The 18,641-nt window shown below is 38.2% G+C and overlaps 1 protein-coding gene across 5 annotated transcripts in view; it reads left to right on the top strand.

The window, feature by feature from the left end:
• Nucleotides 1–14,512: 14,512 nt before the first annotated feature.
• sbf1 (SET binding factor 1) overlaps nt 14,513–18,641 on the top strand; it is a 73,976-nt gene continuing 69,847 nt past the window's right edge. For all 5 annotated transcript variants that reach the window (XM_028448615.1, XM_028448620.1, XM_028448616.1 and 2 more), the window contains exon 1: nt 14,513–14,746. In XM_028448615.1, the coding sequence (XP_028304416.1) occupies nt 14,692–14,746 (55 nt within the window). In that variant the 5' untranslated portion in view covers nt 14,513–14,691. The remainder of the gene's footprint in view (nt 14,747–18,641) is intronic.

Raw genomic sequence — 18,641 nt, 5'->3', positions numbered from 1 at the left:
TTTAGCTACAATTATGATTTAAATTACCTATGTTCAATTACAATTTAATTACGATTAGTTTTTATCTTCTGAAAGTCAATCACTCAATTACAATTACATTCTCAACTAAAGTTCAATTACAGTTATTAATATTATACTTTCATTTTATATTGAGCTTTTTGGTACTCAAAGTCGCTTTACAATTAAGGGAGCAGTGTTGGGGTTCAGTGCCTTGCTCAAGGGCACCGTGGCAGTGCTCGAAGTGCCCTGGCACCTCTCCGGCTACCAGAACAACTTCCGTTAATCACAATTACTGAGCCTGAAATAAAAAACCCAATTAAAGTTAACCTTCCTCTTGTGTTGGCTTTATATTAGCATGTCTTATAATAACAGGTTCTAAATCAGCTGTAAAATACAGCAAAAACAAGGCAGTGGCTAGCCGTACGGTTGCCGTATCAAAACAACATTCTATCCGTACGCAGCGCCCCTATTTGGCTAGTTTAGGTCACGTGACTAAGACTAAACCTAACCCTAAAAATTGTTGCGATATAGGGTTATAACCTAACCCTAAGACGCTACGTACTTGTACTTCAGTAACCGTACCAATAGCACCGTGGGTTGTCCGTACGGCAACTGTACAAATAAACACTTTCTAAAAACAAATATCATCTAATTTATTTCCTATCTATTGGTTTCCTTGTCAATGAAAATATATGGTTTTTGGTGTTGGTGTTTAAACCTACTTTGTGTCAGTATTCCCATGGATTAATTTTTTTTAATCAATAGTAAAATGTAGGAAATCTTCATATGAAACATACTTTAATAATTAACATATGTGTAGACCTGTACATAGAACTGTAACATGGTTCCCCAGTTTTTGCGTTAAATTATAGTTTTTATAGAATTTTCATGGCAATTCCAATTATAGAGTCAATTATCTAAACTTAATTACAATTTAATTACAATTACGACAGCAACATATTTATAAAATTACAATTATAATTATGCCATAATTGTAATTCGTTATCAGTTACGTGATTACAATTATAATTGACTCCAACCCTGGAAGTAAATACCTTATCTCTGATAAAGTAATGTAATTTCTATTTATATAGTGCTTTAAAAGAACACGGTATTGACCCAAAGTGATTTAAAATAGTCAAGATACAATAAAACCACACAGCTTGAAAAAAATTTAAAAATTATGAAAAATGTTGTCACACTACTGGGTATTAAAAGCCATCCTAAATAAATGTGTATTAAGTTTTAATTTGAAGAGGCCCAATTCAGAGAAAATGCACAGGTCAATGGAGAGCTTGTTCCAGAGCCTGGGGGTCGCCCCACTGTTTATATTCTGACCTGTGCTCGTTCAGTAGAAGCTGGTTGGCAGCGCTCTGAGCCCTGCTGTGCTGGCAGACATTTATCCCAATGAAATCACCAACAAATTGCTTCTAAAGATTGAATTGACAATGGTTTCCTATGAAGATTTAAAGCAGCACATTCATTTGTATGGTCACATGTTTATTTATGAATGAGAAAGCAAAATAAAAACACTGCAAAGAGCGTAAGTATTTAAAAAGGACATTACTAGTCTTATAAACACTTGTGTGTGGCAGTAGAGCACTCCTTCTCTTATCACTGCCTTCAGTGTCAGTGTGTAACATAGATAGGACAACATGCACCCCATGGGCTGTCAACTCCAGTTACTGTATGACATCTTCATTTTCTGACAAAATAGTGTGGAAAGCAAAACTTATTTGTAGAAAAACTACTGGTGTGATTAATTAACAATAAACCCTTTGCAATACACAATACAACAACATGCTGAGTCGACAGGTCACACAGCCAATCACATCATCCTGGCTGCATTTTTGTTGTACTAGAGACTAGTTCTTTCTTGCTTTTGGCTTTATTGTGTTGGTTCTGACTGTGAGGCTGGTGTATTATCTTAGTGCAAAAAGCTATTTGTCCTACTTAGAGCTAGGTTTTGTTTATTTGGGTTTCTTCGGAAGTAATGTGAATTATTTTCTGTGGTATTTATATTTGGTTTATTATTGTCCTTTGACCTTTGTTTTGTAAGATTTGCATATATTGTTTTAGTAGTCTTTCTCAGTCTTTTTGTGTGCTTTTGTTACTGCAATCACATTGCATAGGTGCACATACACATTATTCCATGTATTTGACAGATAAATAGACGGTACTATGGTGGTTTTTTAGTTAGTATCTCTTAGGGGTGGGTAAAAATATTGAATAATCGATGCATTGCAATTATTCTCCCCCCCCCAATTCAATATCAATTCTTCAAATTCTATGAATCGATTCAGCTCCTGGCCAGTGGCGGTCGCTGTGGGTGTGATTTGTGTTGTATGGACGGAGGCCGTACTCGAAGAAAAACAATAAAATAGCAACCACAGCCAACAGCAGCAGCATGAAACAAACACCTTCAACATTTATTATCCACTGCCACAAAGTGTGAAAGGGGGATATAGGTTTGAGCTCCATCCGTGCGTCTGTCCGTTTGAGTCAAAGGAGAGAGCTTTTCTCTGAAACTGTTTAAGATAGGATAACCAAATGTGTGTGGCTTTAGGGTAGCAATACCTTGATGGAGTTCGAAAATGAGAAGCACGCAATTATTTTTCTCTGAGTTATTGCCCTTGTTCCGGTTTTTTTACTCTGTTCGACGTATCATCAAAGGGGACAGCTTTTTTTACAAACCGTTTAAGATGGTTAGTAATTTTATATTCTGATGTGATAATATTTTCTCATGTATACATCTAAGTTCTTAGGTTTAGGACATTTAGGAAAAGGTTGTGAGTTATAATGATAACCAATTTGGCGTTGGATGTTGATGACTGTCTTCTTGTTTTCTTTTACATTTGTTCTCCATATGGACCAATAATTGTGCAAAATTTCATTTTCAGATGTTTTATTGCTGAAAAATAGAATGAAAATAAATATAAAAAAATTGTCAACTGGTACTCTTTATGTATTTCTACTCCTTACTGAATCAACATCAAAGCATTTCTATCAATATCGAATCAAAAGAATCAAAGTAGAGCTGGGCGATATATCGAATATACTCGATATATCGCAGCTTGTAGTCTGTGCGGTGTTGAAAATGACCATACCGTTAAACTCGCAGACTTTTTTTTTGATTTTTTTTTTTTTTTTTTTTTTTTTTTTTTTTTTTAAATGTCATCTTAATGACAACATGCACAAAAGGGCACTATTTGTTTTAAAATATTGTAGTGGCATTATGTACAAAAAGTGCACTTTAATTTTGTGTTTTGAAATGCCATGTGAGTTGCATCCTGCACTAATGTCTTGTTTTGAAATGTCTCTGTGACAATTTTGCACAGAACGTGCACTTTCTGTTGACAATTTTATGTTTGAGCCACTCACTGTTTAATAAATACAGTTATGTCAACTTTGACTTAGTTGTGATATCCCCTTTTTTGCATGAAAGTTTAAAATTGGCATATATTAATGCAGTATGATCAAGAATGTTTTAATGTAAACATATAGAATCATCATACTGGTGTGATTTTGTGCATCAAAGTGTTAATTCAAGGGTAATGCAAAATATCGAGATATATATCGTGTATCGTGACATGGCCTAAAAATATCGCGGTATTTATAAAAGGCCATATCGCCCAGCCCTAAATCAAAGTCAAATTGAATACTCAGCCCTTGTATCATTTAAGGAAATCAAAGATAAAGTCACTTAAAAAGTGTGGAGTGTGTCCTGGGGGGTGGTGAAGGGGATTCAGGGAGGGACTCTGTGTGTCTGCGGCTGGAACAGGAGAGCTAGCGAGCAGTCTGCTGATGAACAACCCTGTGCGGATAAGCTGTGTACTGACTGAGACACTACGCGTTCATGTCTTCAACCCTTCTCACCTGGTCATCAGACTTGCTGCAAGAAGTTTTACAAATCTCTATCAATCTTCATATATAGACCCCCAAAATTGGGTCTACCCAGGTGTTAGTCATTTGTAGCACTTCTGGGAAGATGTTCAAAAAGTTTAGCTAAAATGCTTAGTAACCATTCCAAACAACCGAAATGAGGGGCTACATGGCTCTTCACAACCCAATGACGATGAAAACCACTGGTTGGAAGGAAGTCCCCATTTACTTGTGGTTTGGAAACTGACGCAAGGTTAAAGAGAACTTTTGTGTGTTTTGTCCAATAGGCTTATTTCTGGCACGTTACAAATGATTTATCCCAAACATTAAAAAACAAAATAAAAGAAAAACCTCTAGTGATTGTGTGTGGAGGCCATCCTTCTACTGCTCTGATTCAGGGTAGTTCAGCAGTAGTTTGTACCTCAGTTTGCTACTTTATGGTTGAGGAAAGCTTCCCAAACCCAGCACTGATTGAAACTGTTTTCTAAGTGAGATTTGGCTTTAACAAAAGCCCATTCCTCTATTGGATCTGACCCTTTTACATAAGAGTTCTCTGTCATGTTAGCTGCCAGACAGTCGGTACCCGCTGATCTCTGAACACAGCATCCCGCCTAGTTTGATCTCTCAGTCGTGCACTGCCTTTACTTTTGTTTTCAGGAGCAATTAGTGAGTGTTGTGTTGCAGTGCTGGCCTGTCCTGGTTAGCTTTGGAGAAATCATCCAAATGTTTCTCCCCAAAAAACAAGTTAGGCAGATGATCAAAGAGCAGGCACGACTTGTGCTTGAACATTGTGGTCTTCTCAACCTCGTGTTTGAAAATGTGCAAGACACAATCAGTTTTACCACCAACAGATCTTCCTCATTAGTAGTGAAAATTTAACTGCAAATTCCAGTGTGGGAATTTGTTTTTCTGATTTGAGATCCCTGAAACTGTAAAATACTATGGAATTTGGAAGAAGTACACAAGAAGTCAATCTTTGAGGTCTCCCAGGTATGGCCATCTTAGCAATGTGAAGGCATCTCAAAGAGTGGAGAAAAAGTAAGACTGCTAACTGACTGCATCCAACTGATCTGTAAATGTTTGTTGGTAAGACAACATGGATTCTTTGAGAACAAAGTGTACAAAAAGGGCACACCCAGGACACTTTGTCACATAGTTAACAAACACAGAGCCATTTAACACCTCCAAAGTATTTGTACTATACACGTCTTCACTGTGTTAGAAGATGGAAGATTTGTAGGATATCCATGAGGAAAGCCAAATAGGCTGAAGGGGAATTCTGCTGGTCCTCCAGTTTCATTCCACAGTGCAGAAACAGGAATGTTCTCAGGAAGCTTCAAACAGGTAGTAGAAAGTAAATGGGTGTGTTATCACTGGGATGACTCACTGAATCACCACACAACTGTCATTTGGTAAGTGGGTATAGAAAATGAATGAATATATTTTAACAGTGTCACGATCTGAACTGAAAACAATGAGGATTGTCTTCTGTGGGTTCAATAAGACCAAACAGACACATTTCATCAGGCTCATTCCCTTATGTTTCTAGCCCATGGTATTTCATTGGCTGTTAAGTCATCATTCAAATCCATGGTTGAAGTTCAAAAACTAAAATAGAAGCCAAATTAGGCAAACAGTGAAATGCATTAGCAGAATCAGAATGGAAATTTCTCTGCCATTCCTCTCTTTCTCTCACTGTTTTGTTGTCTCTGGAAGCTTTTGAGCATATTTTTAAGGTAAAAACAGGTACAATAACTCCACAAATCAGTAACACAGGGCTGATCTGTATGTATTTACCCACTAATAGAAGTGTGTGTGGGGGGGTCACTCCAACGCATACCCTGTGTCTGCAAAGACCTCTGCAATCTAAACATCTGACACTACATCTACATGTTCCATAGACTTAAAATGGGTACACGGCCACAATGCACAAGTCACGTCAGTTTGATGTGCTTTAACATGTTGATGCGTTAATATGTTTGCCAACGCCACACCTACGCCACACTTTAAAGTGTATGCACACATACGCCACACCTGGATGTGCACCTAACAAAAATATATATATTAGTCACACACACAGAAGCATAAGTGCCACTACACCTAACTACTTTAATTAGGTAAGTTTAGTGCAAGTTAGGCAGGCAGGTACATGTGCGATTGACTGGAGCACATTCATTTAGAATGGATCCACCCCCCATAATGTGTGTGTGTAAAAAATACAAATGTCAAATATACACAACACAAGCTAGGGCGGGTTGAAGATGCAATGTATCCTTTATTAATCATCATAGTGAAATTCTTTCTCTACATTTAATCAATTAACTGTACCCCATAAATGCACATATTGTGAATGAATAGCTAAATATCAGTGTGTGGCCTTCGAGCAATTTAGTACTACAGGCACCTTAGGTAAAGTCTATCTTTTCAGGTTGAATGCTCAGCAATTGTTTCAGCTACAGTAACAGTAAATTCAATGTATGATTCAACATTCAAAAATAGAGCCTCCAGTGCATCACACTAATGTACTGGCTAATTCTTGCTAAATGCATTTTGAAACAATTGAAGTCTTGATAGAGGGTGGCTTAGTGCCTCACACTAAGGAGTAGTTGTGTTGTTTGCATGTTCTCCCTGTGCTTGTGTGGGTTTTCTCCATATTCTCCAGCTTCCTCCCACAATCCAAAAACATGACTGTTCGGTTGACTGGAGCCTCTAAATTGCCCACAGAAGTGAGTGTGAGTGTTTGTTTTGTCTGTGTGGCGCCCTGCGATGTACTGGGGCCCTGTCCAGGGTGTACCCCCGTCTAACGCCCAATGAGGCACCAGCTGTCAGGGGAAGGTGATGCGTGGACCCAAATGCAGAGAGAGCTGGAGGAAGCAGGCAGGTGTAGCGTTGATAGTAGTCCATTTAATAATAAAACTTGAAATACCAAACAGACACAAGGACGCGCAGGGACCACTGGGAGCAGGGAACAAAATGCAGCAGGACACGAGGAGGTTGACATAAGACAATGATCCAGCAAACATACTGTGTCCAAGCACTCAGCTAAATAGTGAGGGAAGCTTGATTGGGAATGGGCCACACCTGGGTGGAAAACATGAGGGAGCTAATCAGTCAGAAACCAAGCACACAGACATCACTGGGGGGTGGAGCCACAAGCAGGAATACCTGAAACACAAAGACAAAAGTTAAACAGAGGACCACAAGGGCTAAATAACAAAACTGAACCTGACACCAGCAGACTGCTGCAACCCTGAAAGAAGGATGTTTGGAAAACATCAGAATTGTATCTCAAAAACTGAAATTTTTACAGCATTTTGATTTTTTTCTAATGCAAACAAATTTAGTTAATTAAAGCTAATTGTTGTTAAAAAAAACAAATAACCAACATCTCCATTCTGTCTGGATGCATTTTTTTTTTTTTTTTTACATTATTGACTTAATAATTGAATTTTTGACAGCTGTTTGAAACCTGCCTGTAAACGTTGTAAACAGCTGGTGTCTTTCACACAGGTGACTGGCTTAGTCAATTAGTGAAGCTACAGGTGGTGTTACCATCTGCCATAACTCAGTGACATAGAGGGTGTTTCTTGGTATTGAAGATTCAGTTCAAGCCTCAGCTGATTCAGCATTTTTATTTTTGCCTAAAATTGCCAGGCCTTGACCAGTGCTCCACAGCAGCTGTAATTTGGAGAGCTGGTGTCTGCTTTCTCTGGTGGAAAGTCCAGTGTTTGTCTTTCTTTGCCTCTGGATTGTGGCCACTGTGAGCCAGAATCCAAAAGCCTGCAATTGTAATAAATCCAAATAAAATCTTGGCGGAATGAGTTTAAACACATTGCATGTTCTCCTGTCATGCATTCAAACTGTAGTTAAGCAGATCACTTTATCTAGCTTTTCTCCTCTGACTATATTGTATTGTTATCTAATGTTTGCTGCCCCCTGGTGACACTCATATGCAGCCTTGACTGGTTTCTTCTTAAATAATATCAACAGACTCCACACAGGATTTGCAGTGCATGTCTTAGTATTTTGCATAATTCCTCTAAAAGTCCATTTGTACTCATTTTCCAACATGTGATTGGCCCTCCTGGTAGACTCTGTTCACACTGTTAGTGTGGAACTGTGAAGTTGAGTTTGCTTAAAAACCGTCTGTTTGTTCTGGCTGCTTACCAGTGAACTGCAGTGGAGATAGTGGGAGGGAAAAGGGAATTGTGATGGGCAAACACAAAGACCCATCCATCCATCTTCATACCCGCTTATTCCCGTTTAACAGGGTCGCGGGGGTCTGCCGGTGCCAATCTCCTGCTCTCATAGGGCGCTGGGCGGGGGTACACCCTGGACAGGGCGCCAGTCCATCACAGGGCAACACAGACACAGACAACCATTCACTCCTATGGGCAATTTAGAGACTCCAATCAACCTTACAGTCATGTTTTTGGATTGTGGGAGGAAGCCGGAGTACCCGGAAAAAACCCACTCAGCACGGGGAGAACATGCAAACTCCACACAGAAAGGACCCAAGTCCACCCCAGGGCTTGAACCCAGGACCTTCTTGCTGTGAGGCAGACATGCTAACCACTAATCCACCGTGCGCCCTAAGACTGAAGATAATAAGTTAATTGAGAAAAATGAATTTGTTAGTTTTGTCAGTTTAAATACTTTTTTATAGATCAAACTCATACACACTGTACATTTCATTACATGTGTGTGATAATAGAAGCAGCATCTGTGAGTAGGACTGACATCAGTCATGACACACACACTCGCAGGGACAAATAAATAAGCACACGCACAGGAACAAATAAACACACACACACATTAGGGACATATATACTCATACAAACACACACTCACAGGGACACACGTGTGCACACACAGGGACACATACAGGGACACACGCACACATGCATGCAGACACACACACAGGGAATACACATGCACACACGCACGCATGCATGCACACACACAGGGACATATACAAACACGTGTGTGCACACTCACAGGGACATATACAAACACGTGTGTGCACACTCACAGGGACATATACACATGCACACAAAGAGACACACACTGGTCCTGTTTGGCCTATAGATTGACTGATGGTATCAGCATGGCCCCTCATGGATGGACTGTCAGACAAACCTGCCAAGTTAAAGTCGTTATAGAGATCTGATGATGCTCCACAGAACAGGCATTGTTTTGTCCTGTCCGTGCATACCTCTATAATCTATAGGTTCCACCATGCACCATCTACCAGACTAACTACACAGCTTATTATATGCAAATCTGAGGCTTACAAACCACCCCTCATAACAGCGCGGCACTGCTTGATTTGTATTTTACTCTGTTGCAAATGTATTTTTGCTTTATGTTAACAGGCAGAGATGATGATCTCTGCAAAAAACTTTGACTCCTTTCATGTGGTCAAATAATGAGGAAAATGCAGACAAGGTTCGAATAAAAAAAAAAAAGCCATAAATAAATTAAAAAACAAATAGGAGCGGGACAGGCACCAGCAGAATGAATGAACAAATAGGATATAGGCGCCAAGAGACAAGCATGTCAGACAATGAATGAATGAATGAAAATTGATAAATAAATGATAATCAGGTCAAACTGTTTTTGCTCAACTAAGTTTTGTTTGTTATGGGGCAGGGGTAGCTGTTTAATTGATCGATTGTATATAAAGTTAAAGTGATTAAAGAAGTTATTCATGCTAATTTATGTTCTATAAATATGAGAATGGAAGTGGCAGATATATGTTTGATTTGTACCTGCCTGTTTTTGGATGCCTTAATGTGTTTGTTTGTTTGTGTATCTTTTACCTTTAATCATCTTTGATATAAATTACCTCATTAATCCATAAATTCATTAATTCATGCATCCTGTAGTCAGATAACACCTCTAGGCCTATAACAATTATACAATTATAATATATTGTCACTTTTTAGGGTGTCTGTCACTTAAACAGGGTTTTTAGAATAATAGTCTGGAGACCATAACCCGATATAATTTAAACATAATTAAATCTTACAGTATATAAAGCAACATTTGGTAGCCAAAGCTGCCACATACAATCGGACCAATAAATTATAATAGATTTCCTCACTTCATCAAATGATGTAAAGCCCTGAAATCAGGACAGATTAATTTACATTTATTTATTTCTTTAGTAAAGTGACAGTAGTGTGTAATTCATGTTTACCAACTGTTACAGATCACTTGCCTTTGTCATTTTTTTTTGGCTTTTTGACAATATTTTTCATCTTTTTACCTACGTTATAAACATGGAACAAATGAAGCCACAGTTTTTCTTTTGTTTTTTTTTTTTTTTACAAATCTCTTACTTTCTTGTTAATATTTAAATGTGTTTTAAAAAGATATTGTTTAGAGATAGTCTTTGGGGTCTGATTTTATACAATTAACAAAAATAATGCATTGACAGAAATAATGTCAGTCATAGTATGTATGATTTGATCCCATAAAATCTGGGTTTGTAATATAGGTAAGGAATCAAAATTCAGTCTTTTTAGAATCTTTATTTAGTTTTAATATTTATCTGCACGTTTCTGTTGAAATTAATTTAAAAATTTGCAGGGTTGCTATGTTAGTTTAGTGCATGTTATAACATTAATTTCACATGTCTTCCCTAGTCTATACGCAGACTAAGCAGCTGCTTAGGGCCCCCTGGTCACTAAAGGGCCCCCAACCTGGCAACCCCACTTGCATGTTACTGGTACTGCTGTGCATTGCTTAAACATGTTCATACATGATTCCTTACGTCTTTAGCACCTAAAGAATATCTGTAATAATACATGAATATCTGCAAAAGTCCCGTTTTTCTATTAGCTCTGTCCGCTAGCATAGCATTTCTTCTTCACTGCTAGAATAGCTGCATGCCAACCGACCACTGGGTTACCAGCGCCCTCTGGTGGTCGAAACAAATATCTGATGTAAATACAGTACACTGACTAAAATTGAATATCTATTATGAAATATCTGACGAGCCTTCAACATGAAAAATGTTAAAGCTATTAATCACTAAAGCTTCTGAGATTCCTGGTTTTACCCCTTGGCCATGTTTGCACTTTTTTTATTTATTTTTATTTATATACTTTTAAATGTGACCAACAATGGCTTGTTTTGAGATCCTCTAGGATTTAACTTAGGTGAAAACAATTGATATTTATTTGAATTGTATTTTTCTTATGTTTGTTAAAACCGTATTTTAAGATTGTGCCTTTTTGTAAGACTACGTTTATGTATAGTTAATAAAGAACACATAATAGTCATAATTTCAAAATTCCTGTCAACATTTTACTTTTTTTTTTTTTTTTTCACAAAAACACGGTAGGTTGCTGGTGGGCTTCTAGACCACCACTGGTGTTTGACTTTGTATGCACGAAACAGACATTGTGTTTGTTTGTTAATTGACTGGGGTGTGTTTGGTCTGCAGTGAGATTGAAATATTTCAGTTAACTTTTTGTTCAATACTTACATTTGGAGTGTTTACCTGTGTTCTCTGTTTGCTTTACTTGAATTTTATTTTACTTGACTTCTGATAAGTAATAATGGCATGTTACAAAAACAAAAGCAGGAATTGCAGAACTTCTTTGTCTTTTCAGTTTAAATTTAGGTATGGAACCATCTAGTTTAAGTTTCAATCAGCAGGAATGATGAATAAAATATAGGTGTATATGCACCAAAATGTTTTTGTTTTACCAAAAAAAAATTGTGCGCGCTGTCTTGCTGCCCACGTGCACTATGGGCCCCATATACTGATTTTGCTTACGGCCCCCAAATGACCTGGGCCAGCCCTGGATTTCAGCATGAGCTGTGCTCTGACTGTCAGCTGTCCTAAACAGTACAATGTGATGATGTCAGACGGATGTGGTCGGGGTTATCTGGAGTTGGGAGGTCACTATGGATAACAGGAAGCCTGACTCGTAGACGTACACTGAGATGTCTGTGGATCATTCACAGGGAGGCTCTGAGGAGAAGTCCCTATCAGTGTGGGCGTCAGAGGTTTCAGGTAGAGCCTGTGCTTTGTTGCCATTGCAAAGATGACACAGATTTTCATCTGGTGTTATTTGTGCAAACACAATAGTTGCATTTCTGGTCATGCTTTCATTTACTGCACACAGGCTTTAGATACATTGATGTTCATGTTACAAGTGCTTCACCAAGATAAAGAAACCCTCTCTGCAGTGCAGTACTTCAGGCCTTCCGACCACTTCCTGTCTGTTGGTTTTTCGACAGGATGTCACATGATTGCAGCATCCTGCAGGGACTGGTTTTGAGGCTGCAAAGTACAGAATCAGAGACGAGTGTTGTATTAGCTCTTATGGAATACCTAGCAATGTTCCGTTAATATTAGATGTTATTTTAATGAAGGAAGGTTCATACATGAGCTATTTATCATCTGGAGACTCATTCATTACCTTCTTTATTGTCACAATGGAAGTTTCTCTGCCATTCCTCTCTTTCTCTCACTGTTTTGTTGTTTTAGTGTGTGCATGCGTGTGTGTGTGTTTGTATACAGCCTCCTGTCAGTGATCAAATTGAGCAAAGAAGGGGATTCATTCCTATGCCAGTGTTGAAGACAAATCTCTTGAAAAAAATAAATAAAATCTCAAGCTTTGCATTGTTTGCAGCCATGTGATAAGAATTGAAGTGGAAAGGTCATAGAGCAGGATGTGAGAGCTTTGACAGCCAAGGACAGGTCATGAGGATGTGGACCATGAGACCATCTAAGCATCGCACTGACACACTGTGTGAACCTTCACACTGACCTTCTCTGCTCTATGTACAGTACCTATAATTCAAAGTTTAGCTCAGATTGATTCAAGATGAAAATGTTACTATAGTCACATGTGATTTTTTTTTTTGAGTTAGCTTTGAGAATTCGTAATTTTGCCCGTTGTGGACACTGTGGCCTTACAATGCTAAATTTAATAAGATAAATAGGATAATGAAGAGTTGTAGAGATACTGAATGTGAAGATAAAAGCACATTCTTCTGTAAAAACAAAACATAACAAACCTCACGATGGTAAGGTTGAAGCTAATTTGTGCGTGCCTATTCTCTTATCAAAGGAATAATCATTGTCAAGATTGCACACAATTAGCAAGTCATTATTATTAAGGCAGAACTTTTTCAACCTGAAATGACACTTGCTGTTTTCCTACCATTTTGAAAGCAATAACCTCTTATTTTGGCAGTGAACTATAACCACTTGGTATTTATTATGTTTAAGTTGTTAATGAGAGGAGGTAAGACACGTTCAATTTTCAATCAAATACATTTCAAAGTAGAAATGGATTGGTTTTTTTTTTTTAAATGCTTCATGATAAGATCAAATCTATATGTATGTATAAAATTATGTTTGCATGCAATTTTGAAATGTAATAATAATTATGATATGTTTCCAAAATGTGTTATGGTTGGTAAAAGTCGGACCAGGCAGAGTGAGTCAGAGAGAACAACCTGTGTTCATTGATTTTTAACTGAAAAAAAGAGCAAAACAAAGTAACTTTGAATAAATATAAAATAAGAAGTCTTACAATCCATTTTTTTTAAACATTTATTCCTATGAGAACCTGTTTCCGCAGCAAAAAATAATAATTAAAAAAATATGGCAAGTCATAGTTAAAGTCAAAAGTATGAGAAAGAAAGTCATAATTATGAGTAAGAAAGTCATAATTATGAGATAGAAGGTAATAATAATATTTTTTATGTAAACTTGCAAAGCAACATACAAAAATGTGACAGAAGTGAAGTAAAGGTTTATTTACTGTATACAGTGCTCGTCCGAAGTATGTATTTGTATAGTGGGAGCTTAAGTAGAGTCTATTATGACCATATGACTTTCTGTACTCTGTAGTGTTATAAAGGGGTATATTCGTGGGTGCAAAGTAAAATAGCATGTGCGATTTCCCAGGTTTAATTCTATTAGACATGTGTATGATAAATGTGTTTGTTTTTTTTACTCATTTTTATATAATTTTTTGTTTGGTGTATTTTTCTGGTATGTATTTTTATGGAATCATTATGTGTATTTTTGTATCTTTTTGTTGTCTTTTTGTGCATTTTTTGTATAATTATTGTTTTTTGTTGCCGTTGTAGTGTGATTCTTTTATCATAAGATGTACTTCTACTATTTTCTACATTATGTACCATGTGTTGAATTGTAAGAACTGAATAAACAGCCAAAATAAAAGTTTTGAATAAATTATTATGGTAAAGGTATCGGTAGACTGCTGCAAATGCTCAGTTTGTATCTCAAAATGATGACTTTCTATCTCATAACTTAGACTTTACTAACTCATAATTATGACTTCCACTTTTTTACACTTAACTGTTTAAAGAAATAATTAAAAAACAAGCTGAATAGTTTTTATGGTCTTCAAGATGCTAAATATATATTGAAGATTAAAGTATTTTGAACAATATTTTGTAGTGCATAAACTTTGACACTGGACTTTACTTCATGTGTACATGTTTGAGTTTAATGGTGTTAAATTGTCAGTAGTGAGTGCTGTCTCCTGTGATGGAGTTGTTTGTATGTTTGACAGTGTGTTCATGGGACGGTGCTGCTGCTCTCAGCGGGGCTGCCCCTCCCTGCTCGGCCGTCACTGCGCAGACGCTCCGCTGTCAGGGCTCGGCTCACTGACAGTATGGCGGCGGGGAGCAGCTGGAAGGATGCTACTGTCGCCTGTGATGAGTCTGTCGCCGGCAGGACGTAAATGGACTATTAACGGCGACGCTAGAAGAGGAATCAGAGAAAGAGGCCTGTCGCCCTGAGCTGCAGAGATGGCCAGGCTGGCGGACTACTTTGTTGTGGTCGGATACGACCTAGACAAGCGAGGTGGGTGCTGGAGTTAGCCGCTCTGCTAGCTACTCCGTTAGCTTTTGCCAGCAGTTTATCCAGGAGGCGGGGACGGGCCAGGCCACCCGTCACAGCTGACCGACACCAGGCACTGTCAGAGGGCGCTAGCCATCAACTTGAGCCTGAGGATGAACAGGCCACACAGGATTAGTGAAGTTAAATGCGAGGCTGTCAGTTACTGTCAGGGATTTGTGACTTGGGAGCACATTGGAAGGACTAGTCGGCCACATGTCAGCACGTTAATGTTCTTTTTAGATCTATTGGGACTAACCTAGTTACCCTGACACATAACTCGTGCTAAAGTGAGAAGCTAACTGTTTTTGCTAACCCGGGTTTGTCTTGTTTCACTGGCTGGTTCGAGATGGACTTTAAATGGGTTTATTTGCTCGTACAGTCGATTCTTTTGCATTTTTCTGAAGTAACTTTGTGGACTTGGAGCAGATGATTGGAGCTGTCAGTGCTAGGTCTGCAGGATCCTGGTTCCTTAGAACTGGCCCCCTCGACTGCTTTATCCCAGCTGGTTAACTAGAGTCTGATTTGTAGACTTGGTCATTGCATGCAGTTACAGAGTGTGCTTCTGTTTGTGTGATTGATCGCTTGTGTTTATCGGGGTTTGTCTGCAGCATGTGCGGGTTTGGGACAGGGTTTACTTTGGACCGTTACCTCCCCTTCCCATCCTCCTCCTCCTCCTCCTCACGGCCTGAGCCTTGGCCTAGATCCGTGCCGTATAATGGGCCGTTTAATCATGAAATATTCAGCTTGCATATCCGATGGAAGTATGCGGCTTGTAACAAGACCTTTTATTCAGAGTGATTTTTTTTTTTTTTTTGCAGAATATTTTATTCAACAGTCTACTTGTAGCATGACAGTCTATCTAGACCTGCATTCATCCGCATGCTAATGGTACATGTTAACCTCCATCTCTCTCTCTAATTGCACTCATGCATCATTGCATGTTGCATTTCTGTAGTTGTTTGCTGAAAGGGGTGTATACAGGATGTTCATACGTGGACGCAGCACAAGCTGCAGCAACACTCCTTCCTGTACTGCTGAGGCCTTCAGTGCAGCACAGAGCTGCTCAACACGCCTGTAAAAAGCATCTGGGAAGCAGACTTTAAAGCCTCTGCCTTTAATGGATGTGGGCTCCCATGCCTTGTTAAATGCACCTAAGGGCGATGAAGATTTTTGGGTTTGCTGCTGTTTAGTGCAAACTGAGTTGCTGAGTTTCTGGGTGGAGGTGCATAGTTGTAGTAAACAATAACATCTCATATTGCAACAAGAAGATTATTCCCATAACTGCTATGACATCACAGTTCTCCCACTGAGAGCATCATCTTCCAACATGGGCCTGCTCTGCTGTGTGTGTGTGTGTGTCGGACTTCTGCCAGATCATTGTTTGGCTCATTTCGACCACATGTATTAGTTCACAGGGTGTTGAAGTTGTTTTGAGTATTTGCATGTGCTTCGAGACGTCATACTTGGTACATAGTGAGTGTTTCCTTATTGAAATCAAACAAGTAGGGCCTCCGATTTTCTCTGATTACGGAAAACAAACAGAAAAAACAGAATTAACCTTCTGAACCACAAGAATCAATCTAGCAAGGAAAAATCAGCCTGACCTGTTTTTTTTTTCTTTCTTTTTTTTCCTGCTTTTTAGTTATGATGAACAAGCGGTTCAGATTATTATGACTGCATTCAAATCTGCAAAGGCGCTGGTGCAAAGACAGGTTTAGCATTAGTTGAAATGGAGATTAGGTTACTTGTTGAAACGTCACAACAAAAGCATCTACCAAGCACACACTGTGCAAGGTTTCATGCAAAACGTGAGGGCAATTCGCCGGTTGGTGGTCGACCTGGGCAATATATCTAGATTCAAGATACTGCATATCGACTCGAGAATTCTATTTTAGTGATACAGTATAGTAAATTACAATATTGCCTGTAAGAATGTATTTTCATTTTATAGCTTGTTTTGTATTAAACTATTTGTTTTAGAAGTCGCTGCTTTTGCTACTTCTCAGAAAAGCATGAAGAGCACAAATCTGGCACATATTATGCAAATGTTATAAATGTGCCTGTGTGGCATTTTCATCACCACATTTAAACCGGATTGAGTTAAAAATATTAAGATTTATATTGCCTGTCACCATTTTTATCATAATCTTTCTCCTGTTTATAAGTGTACCATCACTTCTTAAGGACATGTGTAATGGCTGTTCTAAAGTTGGGATCAATAGTTTTGCATTTTTTAGTAAATAGGATTATGGATGAGAGAAAGTCCTCTAGGTCATGATGTAGCTAATCATATCAAAGGTCAGTCATCATTGTTTGTGCACTGATTCTTAGGCTCTTGTTAAAGTTGGAAAAAAAATATTGATTCACCATATATCATGATTTTTTTTTTTGGTGGCAATATTAAAGTTTGTATGATATTTCTGCCCACAATTGAGTTTTTAAAAACAAATAATTTTTTCCCCCATGTGTGCTTATGTGTTCATATAGGTTATTAACATTTATTAACATTCATGGGCAGTGTTAATAAATGTCAGAGTGACTGACTGACTGACTTGTGATATGCATTGTTTTGTGGAACTATAACATGTCTGTTGTTCCTCGAAGTGTATGATTTAATTTTTCTTTATTAATAATGTATAAATGTGTGTAGTTTTACTTAACATTAGCTTGCGCTTTGGACAGGCGCCTCACAACTCATGTGAAATCTCATCCCGCAAGACTTCGCTGCAGAAAATTGGATGCTCCAAACCTCCTTATAACACTCAGTATTCTTTTGTTGTAAGTATAATGCCAAGAAATGTCTTAGTCTCCTCTTCTGTTTACACATACCGTGACGTTTTTTTGGAGAGAAGTGGTCACGTGACCAGGTACCTCACATCATGTGATGTGTATTTGCGGAAAAAGTGTTTCCATAGCACTTAAGCGACACATTTCAATATTGAAACATCTGAAATTCCTTCTCATGAAAGCGTTAAAACTTTTCAGTGATATTTAAAGCTGTACTACCTGATTCTTGAACCATGACAGAGGGGTATGGCTGTAAATCCTGTTCTCCACTCTGATAATCCCTCCCAGTCTCCTCCTCTCACGGAAGTGCCCAAAATCACGCACGAGAGCTGAATGTGCACTACCATTAAAACACGTTGCCGTGCAAAAGGATGCACACAAAATATAGCAAAATGGAACATTAGATTACCTCGCTAGAAGGAAAACGGCCACTTGCGTGTCCAAAGTTAGTCCAAGACTGAAATCAAGTTTGCACTGTGCACGCGCTTCACTATATATCACTGCAGCCAATAGGAGTCTGACGATATCTCGATTCGACGAAATATTGCAATTTTTTTTCGCACGATTGATTATCGATACGCTTGCGCTAAGTATCGATTATTAAAAAAAAAAATATATATATTTTTTTAATCCTTTTTTGCTTTTTCACTAAAATGTGCAGGTAGGTCTTCACAGAAATGTTGTCACTGTTGAAGGAACCAATATATTGTTTACTGGAATATTGCACTATAATGATGTCACTGGTAAGAAAGACCCTATTTCTTGTTTACATTAAGCACTATTGGAGATACTTATTTGTTTACATTGGTATGTTGACACTTATTTACAGAAATGTGGCACTAATATAGTGTCACTATTCATGGGACACTTTTTCAATTTATTGTCTTTCAGAGATATAAAATAATAATTATATTGTTATGTCATAGATTATCGTAGATAACCAATATATCGATAATCGCAGTATCGCCATGTCGTGAGATAATCGTTATCGTGAGCTTTGTATCGCGCATCGTGAGGTACCCAGAGGTTCCCACCCTAGCAGCCAATGAGGAGGCTCCTTCGGGCTCTGCTC

Source organism: Gouania willdenowi, chromosome 6 (assembly GCF_900634775.1).
Source record: "Gouania willdenowi chromosome 6, fGouWil2.1, whole genome shotgun sequence".
NCBI lineage: Eukaryota > Metazoa > Chordata > Actinopteri > Blenniiformes > Gobiesocidae > Gouania > Gouania willdenowi.
Note: the sequence above shows the minus strand (reverse complement) of the source record. Positions and strands in the feature narration are given on the sequence as shown.